Here is a 17,649-nt window from a genome sequence, read left to right on the forward strand (position 1 = left end):
TTCAAATGAAACTAAAATTACATTTCTATGATTTATATATTTTGAGTTTGAATAACAGCATTTTTTAGGCAAACTTTTGTACAATAATATCTTTTGAAATTCAATGATGACATTTATTTTTTTTAAGTAGCTTAGTTCACAACCTTTATTTCCATATATAATTTTTAGGGTTTCTTCAACAATTTATTCATTTTGACAATAATAATTTAAAAACATGCTCTTAAAATAAAAAAAAATCTTATACCAGATCAGATCCAGTGTATGCAGAAAACACGGAGGAAGGTAAATTTGAGTTATTTTAAGAAATATTGAATTATTTCAAAATAATAGTAAGCTATTAAATATATTTAATAATATTATTACAGATTCAGTGTCTACTGCAGCAAATCTCGATGTTCCACAAGAAAACACAGATAATATAGAGAAAGGTAAAATTAAATTGTCTCTTTTTAAAAAAGAATACCCTATTCATAAAGATCTTATTTATTAGAATCTTCTTGGGAGCATTGCACCGTTATTCTGTTTTCAGAACAACGTAACAACCACAAACACGATGTTTCAACTGATAAACACACTTAAAATTTCCAATCTTTGTCATAAGATCTTTTAAAGAACTAATTTATAACATACTTTTATATAAACAAAAAAAATTACCGAAAAACAATTTCGACGCATTCGAAAATTGCACCGGAATTCTTCTAAACTCTAATCCTGAATTACTACTTCATAATAGTTTGTATCCTTACGCGATCTTCTTTAATGTTTCCTTGAAATTGGTCAGATAAAGAACCCACTGCGAGGAGATCGTTTACGAGAATCACAGCTGACAGCTCTAGCTATTTGGCAGATATATGAATTGTATGAAGTTGAACACAATTAAACTATTTTACATAGTACCTATGACTTTCTTGCACATTGTAATGAGAGGGATATATTGAGCTCAAGGTTAAATTAATGAGCATTCCTAGAAGTACGGGTATAACGAACAAAACACAAAAGCTTTGTAAATTATAGCCAGATCAGAGGGTTAAAAAAGTTCTTGCATCGTCGGAGAAAACCTAAACACTTAGCAGCGTATTTGACGATGTCAAATATGTTATCACACCACAACAAGTGGTTTGTGATGTCCACACCTAGAATTGAAAGCTGTTCAGTCTTCTCGATGCAAGTACACAGCCTTTGGTAGTCAGGATGAATATATGAATATGAAGACTCGAGGGTAGTGTCATCAGCAAAACAATAAAGTGGGTCAGAAGTTTCAGAAAAAAAATCATTTATACAAATAAGGAAGAGCGTTGGAGACAAAACGAAGCCCTGGGACTCACCAGCGTTTATTATGTGGATATCAGATTTGAACCCATCCAATATTACTTGAATTAAACGGTTAGAAAAGTAATTTCTAACCCAAAAAAGAAGAGATTCGTTAATACCAAATGAACGTATTTTCGATAAGAGAACTTGATGCCAAACTCTATCAAATGCCTTTGAAATATCAAGCGCAATAATCTTACTTTCTCCAAAACGGTGTAAAGATTTGTTCCACTGTTCGGTAAGATAAACCACGAGGTCACCAGTGGACCTATATTGCTACGAAAGCTATACTACAGGTCATTAATAAGCTTTCGTTTCTCAAGATATTTCATTAGCTGAAAATAAGTGGAATTGGACGATAGTTAAAGGAGGAGGAGCATTTGCCTTTCTTAAGGACAGGCTGGACAAATGCTGTTTTCCATTCACTTGGAAAGAGACCTGTAGAATAGGTCAAATAGAAAAGCTAACGCAGTGGTTTTGCTAGCGTTGAAGAACAGGAGGGTTCATGTATTTTGTTTGCAACAATTAACATTAACACCAAACTGTGCAGCAAACAAATTGGCTTTACCGATCTAGTGCCATTAAAAACAAGAGCAGAAACCGTCGATGACATACACATTTTTTACAAATAACCAGACAATTTTACTTCCTTCGGGACATTGTATTTTTTTGCCGTAATTTTTGGACATGCAAAAAAATAAAATACGTCGAATTAGGCTTAGGTATACAGGTATTTCTAGTATGTTTGTAGTTATTCCGGGTTTTCTCACTTGGGTTAATTTTTTAAATCCGGCTGGAATCAAAGTATGAGTTTTTTTTTGGGTTTGATAGACCTATTCGGGATAAAATTTCTCATTCACAAAAAGTTTATTTTTTAATCATATCTGCGATCAAATAAAGTTAAAGGATTTAAAGTTCCTTAAGAATTCGTTGAGACCGTCTCAGTTGGCTTTCTCATATTGCAAAACGGTATTCGTTGGGGGTTTCTCTTTAAATGGGTTTTGACATGAGAAATTATCAGATATGACATAATGGTCTAATGTGCCTAGAGGCTATAACACACTGATCGCATATTTATTAGAATCAGAGGTAAGATTTTAAGAAACAAGTCAGAGTGTTGCTAACCTGCACTAAATGAGTCAGGTGGTTTAACTCAGTAAAAATCTCGACAGGCCTCCCTTCGGGTTTTGTCTGACCAGAATAGAGCAGCTACGAAGAATTGTTTACAATGAAATCACCCGTAACAATGATCTCATACATTGACCATACTGTGAGAAGCTGGTAGGCAACATCATTACGTCCGTAAACGGCTTGCCCATAGTGAGAAAAGAATAATCGCACTAAGCTATAACCATGAAGGTCAAACTCCTAATGACCGGAGTTTTCACTAACCTGAGTCTCGATTAGTGCCAAAAACAGCTAGTCTTTTCAAAACAATTACTGTATGCAGCATGAAAATTTTGTCTAAGCCCGCGAATGTTGCCATACAACACAAAACTTAACATATCTAGAAGTAAGTGTAAAAAGTTTGTTAAATAATAATTCTCATAGCTAACACTTAAACCAAAAGCTCATACTTTCAAGCCCTTAGCAGATCTTCAAACCATGTGGATTATATGCTTATACTTGCAAGCCCTTAGTAGATCTTAAAACCATGTGTATCATATGCGCAGCATCCATGTATCAATCCTCTAAATCTCGTGCGCGATAAAAGAAAATCTGCCATCAACGTATTCTGCAGTACTTTGTGCATTGTGGTTCTTCAGTTTTATTTGGAATTTCGTTGTCTATTAGTCCTATCAATTTTGTCGGACTGCTTTGTGAGTGATATTTGTATATACATACATACAAAAATAACCTTTAGCAACCGTTATTCCACTGGATTTGAATTTTCGTATTGTATATTGTTTGTTTGATTCAAAAGTCTTGTGATTTTTACAATAGCGACAAAATAAACGGAAGTTGTTTTTCGAACTGTATGAGTGATTTAATTAATTTGAAATAATTTCATATAACTATTTGTTAAGCTGCACCTAATCACGCACTTATTTTGTGTCATTGTCATTAGCTAATGCCACTAATTACAAACATCGAGCAATTAATCAAGTTTTTCCGTAGTCGTTGTTGGTCTTTGTCGTCGTCTGTCAGTGAAAAGAAAAATCAAATAATTTGCAGGGTCGACTAAAATAATAATTAGCTCATCCCCCTGACATCGGTTGACACAACAAGAACAACAAAATTCAAAATAAAAAAGGGGTCGCGCTCACTCGCCTTTATAACAGAAAATTTTATGCCAATAAAAAGAAAACAGAAAGTGCAATTAATTTCAAACTTAACAGCGTATTTAAGAATATCTAAAGTTTGATTTGTAAATTTAAATTAAAGTGTCTTTTTGGCTTGGGGTCAAATTTTTGAGTATTTAAAACAAGATAAAAGAACTTGCACCGAAAATGGCCATCGCAATTTCTAGCTTCCCCAACATAATTATTGTAGTTTCAATTGCTCTTATTGGATTTACAATTACAAATGGCCTTAAGTGCTACATGTGCGGCCAATACAACGAGGGGGTGGGTTCGATTACACCATGCCTTAACTATTCGGACCGATACGCCCATCTCTACCTTAAGGAGTGTACAAAGCCATCTGAAAAATACTGTGTGGTAAGTTCAACTATACCTACATAATTTTATATTTATAACAAGGACGGTCGGTGTAGCTCGGCGCAGAGCTGCGATGAATCTTATGTAACCGCTTGAATTCCCAATTTCCTCTTATCGCTTTAAGCAATTTCTTCAATAATTCTTTTTGGTATTATCATACCGTGTTTTCGTGTTTTCGGCCGTCAAAAGCTAAAACCAAAATAAGCTCCATTTAAGCCTTTCCACAAAGGATACTCGTAAATTATATGTCGCGTTCGGTAAGTTAAGTTGTTTTTTAACATCCTTTGGATAGCAATCCAATTCAACCAATATTAGAACAGCTAGCAGCATTATTATTCAGCAGTTTGGTGCATATGCTGTTTTTGTGGGTTTCTATACCTAAGGTTTCAGTATTTTTGTTTTGTGTAGATAAATGATATTTAGATCACAAGGGCGTACATAAGAGGAGGTTCTGTATAATGCATTGTACGAAATGAAATAATGAATATCACAGTATTTGTACTACGATTTTATTAATTTCTGCAAAGTTGATTAATTAAAAATAAAAACGGCTGTTTCTATAAAATTTGGCATGATAAAAGCCAAAATGTATCTGGTCTCATTGTGACAATATACTAACAATTAATCTCAATCAAATCTTGGAACAAGATGAACTTCGTAATTAAAGTTGCCTTGTGGTAAAATAACCGAAAAATAAATATATTTTTATATTAATCAAAACATTTTATATTTGAACGGGAATTCCTAATATGTATGTGGTTTGGATTCGTTAGATGTAAAGTTCTCAATAAAAACATACATAAATTACAAACTTTCCATAAAGCATTAAGTTTAGAGGTTGCTTAAGGCTTACTTAAAAACGTGAAAAGATTTTACCTATTGGAACTTGATCTGACAAAAAGCCAAATTTCGATGAAAAAAGAAAGGTCCTAAGAATTAAATAATCAACTACTACCTATAGGTAAATTATCTGTTATATCAAAACTGTTCAAGGCTACTATTTATAATGTAAGTTTCTTTCATTGAATTTCAATTACATGTGGTAATGAGCCTGATACCTAAACTATTTGAGTCAATCGTATGTAGCGTCCTTTCTTTTCAATGTAGTTCAATTACCTGTGATAACCAGCATGCTTTTGTTAAAAAGCGTACAACTGTTACTAATCTGTTTAACTTTTATTCCTTTTTTTCAGAAGTTTTTGAAAAACGTGAACAAGTAGATTGTGTCTTTACTGATTTAAATGTTAAATCTAGTAATGAGTGTTCAAGTTCATTTGCTGTGAATTCTGGTGTCCCCCAGGGTAGTCACCTTTGTCCTATTCTATTTGTTTTAATTATAAATGACTTGGTTTCAATCATACAAAATTCGTCTGTCCTAATATATGCTGATGACATTAAAATAAAAAAAAAATTACTCTACATCGGACTGTCTTTTCTTGCAACAAGACTTAATATTATTCAGGGAATTGTGCAATAATAATCGCCTTGTTTTAAAAGTTGACAAATGTAAAACCGTGAGTTTTACACGCAAAAACGTTCCAATCGTTTTTAGTTACATGTTTGATTCTTGTCCTTTAAGAAGTAGAGTATATGTATTTTGTGACTTAGGTGTTGTCTTAGATCCTAAATAAATTTCAATGAACATATTAACTTCATAGTTAAAAAAGCAAATAGAGTTCTGGGTTTTATTAAGAGATTTGGCCGTGATTTCCGTGATCCATGTGTTTTAACATTACTTTTTGTTTCATTTGTGTGACCAGTACTGGAATATGCTTTTACAGTATGGTCACCTTACTACGCCGTACACGTCACAAGACACGAAGCCATTCAGAAAAGATTCCCGTGGTTTCATAATATTCAAAATTTACCGCCTTATTCAAAGAGACTTTCTTTCTCGCATCCCTCAGGGAACCCATTAAGGTCCAGTTTTTGATGATAATTATTTATGCTGACGACATTTAGCTTTTCAAAAGTATAAAATCATTTTCTGACTGTTCTTTTTTGGAAGAAGACTTGTCTCGTTTTGAATGTTGACAAGTGTAAAGCTATGAGTTTTACATGCAAAAAAGTTCCCTTTGATTTTAAATATAGGTTTGATAAGTCATGTAATAAACCTGCCAAAACTCATCAGTCATAAAAAGTATTTGCAATTTTGTTTTATAATTGGCATTATTAATGGGTCAATATCGTCTTCATCAGTTCTAAGTCAGCTAAAATTTAGCTTTAGTAGCACAAGTATAAGAATACAGCAATAATTGTGACATATATTTAGTAGATTAAGCTATGGTGCAAATAACCTCCTTAATCAATTGATTTCAATATAAAGGGCTATCAAAAGTAAACGTAAATAAAACACATATAAAATATTTCTTTTCATGATATTGCTTTTTTATTATAAAGTTCGAACGTTGACATTATGTTAGAAACATTACATTATTTAAATGATCACATTATTTTCGACCACTTTTTGACACATATTGGATTGTCCATTGGACACCCATAACTTAACGATACTGTTTTTTAAGTGCTCAAGAGTTAAAAGTTTATCTGCATAAACACCGTCTTTTGCGTAGCTCCTCAAAAAAGTCTAGCGGTGTCAAATCACAAAATTAGGCTGAAAATTGTGTTCGAACAATCGCCCTCCAATCGCCTGATGTTAATGCAACCAAACGATGTTGTGAATGGTCAGCTGGCTACAGTTATTGAGTAAGCTGGACTTTATATGGATGTAGGTATAGGTGTGGATCCAAATGCAAAATACGCTAAAGTGTACCGTAAGACACTCCTAATTCCTGAGAACGACGAGAAATCGACACATTCGGGTCAGGTGGTACGAGCGAAGCGGTGATTCACAGGCCTTACAATATCTATAACCCATCCAGTCTCTTCAAATTCCTTCACAATTTTGACAATTGCTTGCGTTGTTTGGATCATTATGTAAACCATAATCTCCTTTTAAAGCACGATATTTGGCTGTGGCAGAATTGCCATAGGTAGTAGGTTTTAACAATTTGTAAATGTCAGACTTCTAAAGAAACAAATGGTTTGACAACTTAGTTTGACAGATGTCGAATTCTTGCCCTATACTTTTGAAACCGCAAAACGGATAACCCGTTATAATAAATTTTACTTTTGTATAGATTTTATAATATAAAAGATAATCTTAAAATTGATTAAAAAAAAACAAACTTTGAAGTTTCCCCATCAAAAATTAAGAGTAGTGCATTAAATGCGTATACATTTCCATCAAACCTATAAACCTATGTTTGAATGAAAGTTATAATTTAAAAACATGTGAATGAATTAATTTACTTTGACATACTTCAATAAAAGGCCAAAAAACACCTTCGCCTGATTTTTTTTTTAAAAGGTCGTTCAGGCGGTTTGTAGGAAAATTCTGTTTTAGCTCATACCATAACCAGACAAAAACCTTTCCATGCAGAATAAACTTTCAGTTTGGCAAATTGCAAGTAAGGCAAAAAGTATTAACAGCTATCTTAACTCAATGGAAATAAGGCCATTCCCTTTTTTTACATATAGGTACGTATACTCCGATGAGTGTGGTGTTGGATTTGCATTTTTTTTGCTTCCATCCCACCAACTTTTATATCACATTTTGAGGTGTTAAAAAAAGCTGTTCAGTGTAAAATTATCTTTTTCCCACTCTATTCCAAATCCCACTGATTTGTAGCTTATCTAATAAAATATGGGTTGATTATTCTTAATTTATGCAAATGAAATGCTGATGGTTAATGTTATCTGATATAAAAATTGTAATAAACGAGGTAATAATTCAAAAATTGTCCACACGAACTACAACAATTTTTTAAACCTAAAGAGTGTTACAAGATTATGGATATTTAAGCAAAGGAGGAATTGAAAATTCTGTAACTAGGTGAAACAAATCAGGACTTTCGGTAATATAAGGAATATAACCTAGTTTAGGTTAGGTTAACGTGGTTGTCCGTGATGGAGCAGGACACACCAGTTTGACTCCCTTACGAAACGTGAAGGATTGATTATGGTAATATGATAGAAATCGTTATAGAAGAATTGTCTCCTAGATAATTCTAGCGTTTATTGAGCTTATTCAGTGCATGTACAGGAAAGGTAAAGAACTGTTTCCTCATCTTACTCATCCGTACAACTTCTGCAAAAGTCATTTGAGAATACGCCTAGCCGCTTGTCGTTCTTTCATATTAGACAGTGCCCGGTTATAACACCGATTATCGAGTTTATATGTGATCTGCTTAGAGTTATCAAGCACCGTGATCGCTTCAAATTTAGTGTGGGCCTGATTTTTTTGTGGCCAGACTCGTGGTGGTGTTATACATGCAATGTTTGCTTTCTTCATAATGTCTTCCAATAGCAATAGCTTACAAGTAACGATTGGTATAGCAGCATTAGCCAAACGTGGTAGAATGGGTTGTACTGTACCATTTCCGGCGAGTTCATCTGCCTTACAATTTTTTAGAATGTCCCTATGGCACGACACCCAGCAAAGGTGAATATTAAACTGTTGTTACATCTCCATTAGAGATGATCGACAGTTATGGACTGTTATAAAGTTCGTAGAGACAAAGCCCAGAGAAAATATGGACATCAGATGTTGATAACACGTTTTTCTTTTTTAACCAGAACAAGACTTCTTTTATCGCCAAAATTAATTAAATTAAATTAATTCTAGTTCTTCAGAGTACAGACATCCACCAACCGAATTGTGTGCTTTGAAATTGATTCTAAATACTTAAGAATTACGGAGTGGCCAATGTTGTTGTTAATCCTCTGAAGCTTGCGGCCATTAGTTTGCTAAATATATCAAGAGCTGTAAGAAGAAGTAGGGTAGGCAATGCCGCAGATGGGCTCGTGCGAAGCAATTCGCCTATACATACGCAAGCTGAACGTTGGACTTTATTTAGTTTGTCGCTGTTTATAGCATTTTCTAAAACCAGCACATACTTCCAAACTGTACATTAAAATCGGCCTGATTACCGATGGGTACAACCAATGCGTGATTCGGGGTTGTAAGCCCTATTTATTAACAATAAATTTTTACCAGAAAAGGGAGCTACTGTAGCTATTTTGACACTTTCTTGTTATTGTGTTTTCAATTTTTTTTTTCTAAAATAAGACCCAGGTACTTAGCCTCGTCAGAACTTTTATTGGATTTCTTTATAATAGGCAGGGTTAACAAGTGGAATTTTGTATTACCTCGAAAATAGGACTAATTCGGTTTTGTGCCTTTAGAGTAGGCATGTTAAGACATGGACAGAAGTCTGGTATCAATACTTGCCCATAAATGGATACTTACTTACTTACTTAAGGTGGCGCTACAGTCCTGTGCGAATTATTGCCTCACCCAACAAACTTCTCCATCTAGATCGGTCCCTAGCTAGATGTCTCACCTTCCACTTGTGCGCGCCACATGATCCGCGGTCTTCCTCTACTGCGCTTTCCTGTGGGTGTGGATTCGAAGACTTTCCGGGCCGGAGCATTGGTTTCCATGCGCTCTACGTGACCCAGCCATCTTAGTCGTTGGACTTTTACCCTTCTGGCTAAGTCTACGTTGCTGTACAGCCCTTACAGCTCGTCGTTCCATCTTCACCTCCACTCCCCATCGATGCATAGTGAACCGTAGATCACACGAAGAACTTTTCTCTCGAAGCGACCCAAGGTGCTTTCATCCGCTTTTGTCATTGTCCATGCTTCTGCACCGTATAGCAGGACGAGAATGATAAGGGTCTTATATAGCAACACTTTGGCCCCTCGAGAGAGGACTTTACCACTCAATTGCTTTCTTAGTCCAAAGAAACAGCGGTTAGCAAGAGTTATTCTGCGTTTGATCTCAGCGCTGGTGTTGTTTTCTGCGTTTACAGCGCAGCCTAGGAAGACGAAGTCCTTGACTACCTGAAAGTTACGTCTGTCGATAGTGACGTTTTGACCAAGATGTCGGTGTTGCGGCCTTGAAATCGATGAAAAGATGGTAGGTGTCGATTTGGTGTTCTTGGGGTTTTTCCAGGATCTGCCGTAATGTGAATATTTGATCAACTGTGGACTTTCCTGGTCTAAAACAACACTGATAAGTACCTGTCAGGTTGTTGTCGATATGCTTTAGACGTTCACATATTACGGCAGAGAAGATTTTATAGGCGATGTTAAGTAGAATGATTCCTCTATAGTTGGTGCAGTTTAGAGGGCCTCCTTTTTTCAAGATCGGGCAAACAATACTGAGGTTCCATTCATCGGGCATGCTTTCTTCCGACCATATCTTACAGATAAGGTGGTGCATGCTCCCAACCAACTTATCTCCAGCTGCTTTAAAGAGCTCGGCATTCAAGCCATCCGCTCCAGCGGCTTTATTAGACTTCAGCTTAGATATGGCAATCTTTACTTCGTCTAAGTCGGGAGGACGGAATTGATAGACGGTTCCACTATGATGTTTCCACTTTCGTCTTTGCAGCCTTCGGTTCAAGGTTTATTTACCTGTGAATTTCGTTTCACCTGTTCATAAAACTTTCGAACTTCATTCCTGCTTTTAAACCTCTCAACATCTTTGACCGCACGCTTCTCATGCCCTCTCTTTTTCCTTCTGAGAAGTTGGCGTTCCTCTCGCCTTTTCTGCTCATAGAGCTCATGAGCAGCTCTGGTCCTTTTATGCAGCGCCGCTTTGCGTGCCTGTTATTGCAATATAGTCAATCTGCTTGACGGTAGATTGATCTGGAGAAGTCTAAGTACCTTTGTGGATGTTGAGGTGTGGAAAACGCGTACTGGCTACCATGACGTTTCGCCCCGCAGCAAAATCTATGAGCCTGAATCCGTTGTCGGAAGTGTTGTCGTGAAGGCTGTTCTTCTTGCCTAAGTCTGGCTCCAATGACGAAGCTGTTGGTTTTCGTGGTAGCAGTCACCATAGTAAATATCGCAGTTTTTCATCCTCTTTTTGCCCGGCCCATCCCATCGTATTTCCTGGATGGCGGTGATATCTTTATAGTGGTCTAGGGTCTCCGCTAATTCTTCGGCCGCACGTGGTCTGTTAAGGGACCTAACATTCCACGTGCATATCCGAAGTTCGTTGTCCTTTATTCGTTTGCGTTGGTTGTGAACAGTAAATCCGTCCGTATCCGAGGCTTGTTGGTGCTTCGCAACTATGAAAGCTTTTACGTGGCCAGGAAGTCACCCCGACGGCAAAACCCCCAACCTGGAGGGCCAGGTCCTAAGTATAACTCCAAGGATGGGGAGCCGGATAAAACCGCTCCTTATAGGCGTGGGGTCCGAATAAGTCGAAGAAGCCCTATAAGGTGTTCACTAAGTAGTTCAACCTTACTGGAGCTGTAGACGCCACCGTTGATTCCATCTCGTTAATTCCTCCGCTGCCGTCTGGTGCCTTAGTGAAAACACCTCTCCCCACCTCTCTCGTTTGCTGCCCCCAACAACTTCCCATCGGGGACCCAATCTCCAGTTGAGGTACTAGGCACCCGATGATCACAACGGGGAGGTGAGAGTAGGAATTGATAGACAGAGGTTGGTTTTGAGAAAAATCTGTGGACGCTTGTGTCCTCTTGAATGCACATGTCTACCATTTGAACATTGCCCATAAATGGATATCAATCAATTTTTCTAAAGTCTTAAGAAGAAATGATGATAGACTTTTTGGTTTACGATTTTTACGGTTGGCTTGCGATCCCAACAAAAAAAATATTATTAAAAATCTTGTAAAATTTGTGATTTCAGTAGAAGACAAGCAAACAGCATAAACTATACATAACAATTGCAAATAAATAACCAAAAACTCATGTACTTATTTAAATATGGAAACAACTGAAATAGTTATTTTAAAGACCATTCACCTACAATCCTACATATATATTACCTAAATGTATAACGTGATGTGGGTGCTGATGCCAAATAATGATTGATATACAATAAATTCCTGAAAGTTTAAGGGTTAAATTTATTTATATAAAGGAACTGAACAAATAACAGATAAAAGATACATAGTGAGTCAAGCTTGAATAGAAATGGAAAGCAAACAAAACCTTAAGTGTTTATATTCGTATAGTATAAGTTTCATTTCAAATAGATAATCAGACGTCTTATTTACAATGTACTTACTGTACAGTGTTGTTGGAAAATACTCGTGCTGCACATGAATTTTGAAAATGGCTTAAAAATGTTCTTTAATGTTTTCTAAAGGAAACTGAATACATTTAAATAATAAATTGTGTATCGCAAACTTACATTTACATATTTCAAGGACTTAAGTGATAGTTTTAGTAATAAGATTATTTTGTAACACTGTTGTCCACAGCAAGATATGGCCTAACTAATTAATATGGACGACTCTTCCACATCCTCGATGTGCGGTTAAAAAAAGAATCTCTAAACTTATGTAACAGTATGTCCTAAATTGACCTCAACAGTAAACTGATGAGAATTCCTAGAAGTCCGAATATAATTGTTCGAAAGAACAATATTTGTAAAAATAAAACCACCAAAAGCATAAAACATTGCGGCGGTGTTATAGCGATGCAAATGTTTCGGTTATAGTTCTTTCACCTATCATTTTCTAAGCCCTTTTTTGGATTCGCCCAACCACGACCTGGAAAACAGAGACCTACTTAATCACTTTTACCTTCAAAATGATATCACACAATGGCGATCCTTGGCAAATACCATAATCGCCAAGCAAACGGGACCAAGTCCCTTGTTAGTGACGAAGATGAGCTTCAGCTCAGCTTCAACTCAATAAAAAACAAAAAGTCAGCAGGGGTCGATGGTATATCCAACGTTGTGCTAAGGCATTTACCAATGGAGGCAATTGACATTTACACCACACTCTTCAATAATGCATATTATCCAGTGCATTGGAAGTTCGCTGTTATTCATCCTCTCCCGAAAAAGGGAAAGGACAACTTTAACCCATCAAATTTTCGTTCGATAAGTCTTCTTCCGAGCATCAGCAAAGTTTTCGAAAAGATCATCAATAGGGCTCTGACTAAGTGGGATGCGGACAAGAAAATAATTCCGGATAAACAGTTCGGGTTAAAGGCGGGTCATGACACAATTCATGCTGCGTTTAAACTCGTTTCTGATATCCAATGCAATAAATCAAAACAACAATGCACAGGTGCTGTTCTGGTTGATTTGGAAAATGCATTTGACACCGTATGGTTAGAGGGTCTTTACCTAAAACTGAGCAGGCTTGTCATAAGCAAGCCATTGTTTTATATACTATATGATATGCTTAACAGTAGAAAGTTTGTTGTCAAAAGTGGCAATGTAATTTCTACCACAACATTCTTAATTAAAAATAGTCTTCGATAGGGAGCGGTGAATTCGCCGATTCTATTCAGCATTTACACCAGCGATCTGATAGGTAGTCTTACAAAGGCAATTGCGTACGCCAACGATCTAATTTTGTACAGAATGGCCCGAAAGGTTGAGGTTATTAGAATGCTCTTGCAGCGTGATTTTGACAAGATTCAGCGATATTGCGATGATTGGAAACTGAAAATAAATGTCCAGAAGTCGGAGACAATTCTGTTCCGGATTGCGTTGGCTAGGGCCACGAGGGATACGTGCAAGAATTGTCGCAAGATGGTCATCGTTGATCTTCACGGGCAGCCATTAGCGAGCAAAAGTGAAGTTAAATCAGTATTGATATTGATATAGGTACCTATAAAAAGTATTAAAAAAAAACATAATATAACGCAAAAAAAGGAAAACAAAAAATTTTAAATGTTACATTTGCTGCAGTGGTTGTTCTAGTTTTAAGTAGTCTATAGTATACGTAGAATTGGTAATTTAAGTAAGTTTTAAGTTTTATTTTAAGGACCTTATTTTAAGTAGTTTTTAAATAAAAATAAAAAAAGATATTTTTTATTAGTTTTTTCGTATTTTTTAATAAACAAAAAATAAATAAAATGAATTACAGTAAAATAGATCTTAGGGCCGAAAGGCTTTAGAATTAAGCATTTTTGTTTGACTTAGAGTGTCTAGCTTTAAGATAGTTTTAAGAAATAATGAATAAAAATGAATTAAAAAAAAAGTGCGTTGGACTGTTATGCCAGAAGTCTTGGGTTCAAACCCTGCCATCCAAAGTTTTTTTTTTCACGAGCACTGCCTCTTGCGAGGAATTGACATATTCGCTATGATTAATTCTTGTCATGAAAAGTACTTTCTCAAATTAGCCCAACGGATTCGGCTTAAAACTTTAGGTCTTCTCCATCCCTGACTACTTGCACACCTGAATGGTTGAGAGTTCTTTGTCACTAGGTCCTAGTTCTCAAAGGACTGTTGCGCCACCTTATTTATTATAATTTTAATATAACTACCAATTTTATGTTAGTTGTTAAAGTTTAAATTAATTTTAGATCATAACTATGATTCACTCAAGGTTCCATTTTATAGTTTTTATATAAAAATACCAAGTTTACGCATTATAAAAAGCACAATAAGTTTTTATTATTACAGGGTACAGTTTTCCTTTGAATAAAATGTGTGTCCATTAGAAAAAGAAAGATCTAGAAAAACGAATTGGATACATGGGGCACGATTATATAATAAAAAAAGAGGCTGGGATGCGACCCACACTGATAACTTCCCATCCCTTCTGTCAATTTGTCTTGCTTAAAAGTTTGTATAGATATATGCTCGTATCAATTTTTACCAAATTTGCGCACTATTTTTTGTAGATTTTATTTTTATGAAAAAACGGACCGTTAGATTTTTATATAAAAATTACTGAATATTGAAAACTATGTTTTCTGTAAAATAAATAAGTTTTATGCCAATATTTTTAATTTTTAAAAACCATTTGAGCCGAAAGTAAATTTTTACCAGGTTTTAGTATTGTTTTTTTTTTAGAGTTTTATTTTTTGTAAAAAAACTGTCAGTTCGAATTTTTTAAAAATTTTACCAAATGTTGAAAACAATATTTCTTATAAAATTAAATTAGTTTGAAGCCAATATTTAAAATTTTTGAAGAGATATTTGAGTCGAAAAACAATTTTTACCAACTTTTATACATTTTTTTTGCGTTTTTATTTTTTGTAAGAAAACTGTCAATTCGATTTTTTTAAAAATTTGTCCTAATATTGAAAGCAATATTTCTTATAAGTAAAAATTAGTTAGAAGCTATTATCTCAAATTTGTGAAAAGATATTTGAGTCGAAAATAATTTTTTACGATCTTTTTTTTTTTTTAAGTTTTTAATTTTTTGTAAAAAAACTGCTATGGTAAAAAAACCACCCACGCAATTTTCTTGAAAGCCCTTTCTGCATCTTTTTGTCTTATTATCTGTATAACAAAATTTATTTGAAGTTGATATCTCTTCTGGTTCTTGAGCTATGGACCACGAAAAGAACGTCGCGAACGTACGGACGTACCGACATACGGACGTACGGACGTACAAACGTACGTACACACGCACGCACAGACATCTTTCTAAAAATCTTTTATTTCGACTCAAGGGACCTTGAAACTTCGAGAAATGTCAAAATTATCAATTTGACAAACCGGACCCATTACAATAACTTCCTATGGGAAGTTAAAAAACAGAAGGTAGGTTGGGAGCACATCTCATACACCAACGAAAATGAACTTCGTAATATTCAAAATAATAAGTTATAAGTTATAACTTTAAAGTACTTACATGTAAAATGGCTGAAATAGATGTAGCAACAATCTCTTTTTTATTGCTAACTGATTGTCTTTTTGGTTTGATTTAAAAGTAGAACTAAATAGCTTTAATTAATAGGCACACTATGCGTTTTCCATGTATTTGTTTTATGTTTTCTGCTTACTAAAGTGCTCTTCCGATAATTGTTATATTTCAATCTCTAAAACTTGAAAAGTTGAATATAAGAAATTTCAGATTCCTTGTTTGGTACACATCCGAAATGTCCAATTTTTTAAGACTTTGGGTCACATATTGAAATTGAATTCAAATGATAGGCTTAAGAAATCCCTCCAGAAATTATTTTGATAAGAAAATAAGGCGATATCAGTGATTTTACTTTCTTATTTAAAAACATCTGGCAAAGAAAACATACAAACAATTGTCGTTCATAATTTCCAGTTCTAAATATGACTTGCGTGATTTTAACTTACATATGTAAGTAAAATGCTAAGACGTAGTAAGATTTCAAAATTGTTTAAGATAAACTACATAATCTTCTTAGCTGATTAAATTGCTGAAAAAAGCTTAAATATTTTACTACATCGTACAAATTTATTTTATACGAATAAATTAAAATTTGACTTAAAATTTGTTTCATCTTAATAAAATATCGCTGGAAACATTAGATGCTAAAGTAGTGTGAAATTTATTTGTAGAAAAAAAAGGGCAGATAATGTTTGAAAAGTCAACAAACATTACGAAAAAAGAGATATCTGTATGAAAGTTTTATGTCTTTGAAATTAAACGTTTTATTTTAGTATGATAACCCTTAAGGTTAAGTTTGACGATAATAAAAAGGAGCTAATGCCTTTATTTTGGTTAAAAGGGACCAATAACATATACAAAAAAGAGTCTGTAATGCGACCCAGACTGATAGCTTCCCATTTCGTCAGTCGATTTGTTTTGTTTCAAACTTTAACAGAAATTCATAACATTATTTTGTATAAGATAAATAATTTGAAGTCAATATCTTTCTATAATCTTCTAATAATTGAGTCGAAAACTATTTCTTATCAGTTTTTTTGGTTTTTGTAGGTTTACGTTTTTGTCAGATGACTTTTTTTAAAAGATCAACTAAAAAATATCTACCATATTTTGCATATTATGAAATAGTTTGATTTTAAAATCTATTTGTTAGCTAGATTTTTATTTGAAATCCAATTTTTACCAATTTTCGTTGCATTTCTTCAAAGTTTTTATTTCTTATATAAACAAATACAGATTGGATTTTTCTAGGAACAATATCTTACGTTAACAACAAAATTTATTAATAAAATCATTTTGAAGTCCTTGAATTTGTTCACGATATATCGAAAATCAAAAATCAATTTTTAACAATGTTGCGTACTATTTTCTGCAGATTTTAGTTCAACTGACTGTTCTATTTTTATAAAAAAATTGCTGAATATCAAAATCATTTTCTTTAAGATAAAAGCAGTTTGAAGCCATTATTTTTAATTTTTGAAAATTTATTTTAGTTGAATTTTTACCAAATTTAAGTACTTAATGTTTTTTTTCATAAAATTATTTATTTTTTTAAAATTTGTTTGTTAAAATTTTCAATTCGACAAATCGGACCGATTACAATAACTTACTAACATACTTAAGGTGGCGCCATCTAAGCCGTTATACTTTAATTCTGCTAACTAGGTCAGTGTCGCTGTACAGCCCGTAAAATTCGTCGTTATATTTTCTCCTCTATTCTCCACCCTCGAAGCATCCTAAAACGCTCTCGTCTTTCTTTGACAGGGTTCAGGTCTCAGCGTCATAAATGGGAACCGGGATGATGAGTGTCTTATAGCTGGGGATTTTAGATGATCGAGAGAGGACTTTACTTCTCAATTGCCTTCAAAGTCCAAAGAAGCAGCGATTTGCAAGAGTTATTCTTCATTTGATTTCAGCGCCGGGGTCGTTGTCTGTGTTAATAGCGGTGTCTAGGAAGACAAAGACCTTAACTACCTCAAAGTTATAGCTGTCCATGGTGACGTTTTGTCCAACAAG

General features: G+C 34.5%; 1 protein-coding gene across 1 annotated transcript in view; it reads left to right on the plus strand.

Moving 5' to 3' along the window:
- Window positions 1–3,071: 3,071 nt before the first annotated feature.
- Window positions 3,072–17,649, plus strand: part of LOC129941927 (U-scoloptoxin(05)-Sm1a) — an 83,791-nt gene continuing 69,213 nt past the window's right edge. Inside the window, exon 1 of the mRNA XM_056050707.1 lies at window positions 3,072–3,971. Coding sequence (XP_055906682.1) covers window positions 3,762–3,971 — 210 coding nt within the window. The 5' untranslated portion in view covers window positions 3,072–3,761. The remainder of the gene's footprint in view (window positions 3,972–17,649) is intronic.

Source organism: Eupeodes corollae, chromosome 1 (genome assembly GCF_945859685.1).
Source record: "Eupeodes corollae chromosome 1, idEupCoro1.1, whole genome shotgun sequence".
NCBI lineage: Eukaryota > Metazoa > Arthropoda > Insecta > Diptera > Syrphidae > Eupeodes > Eupeodes corollae.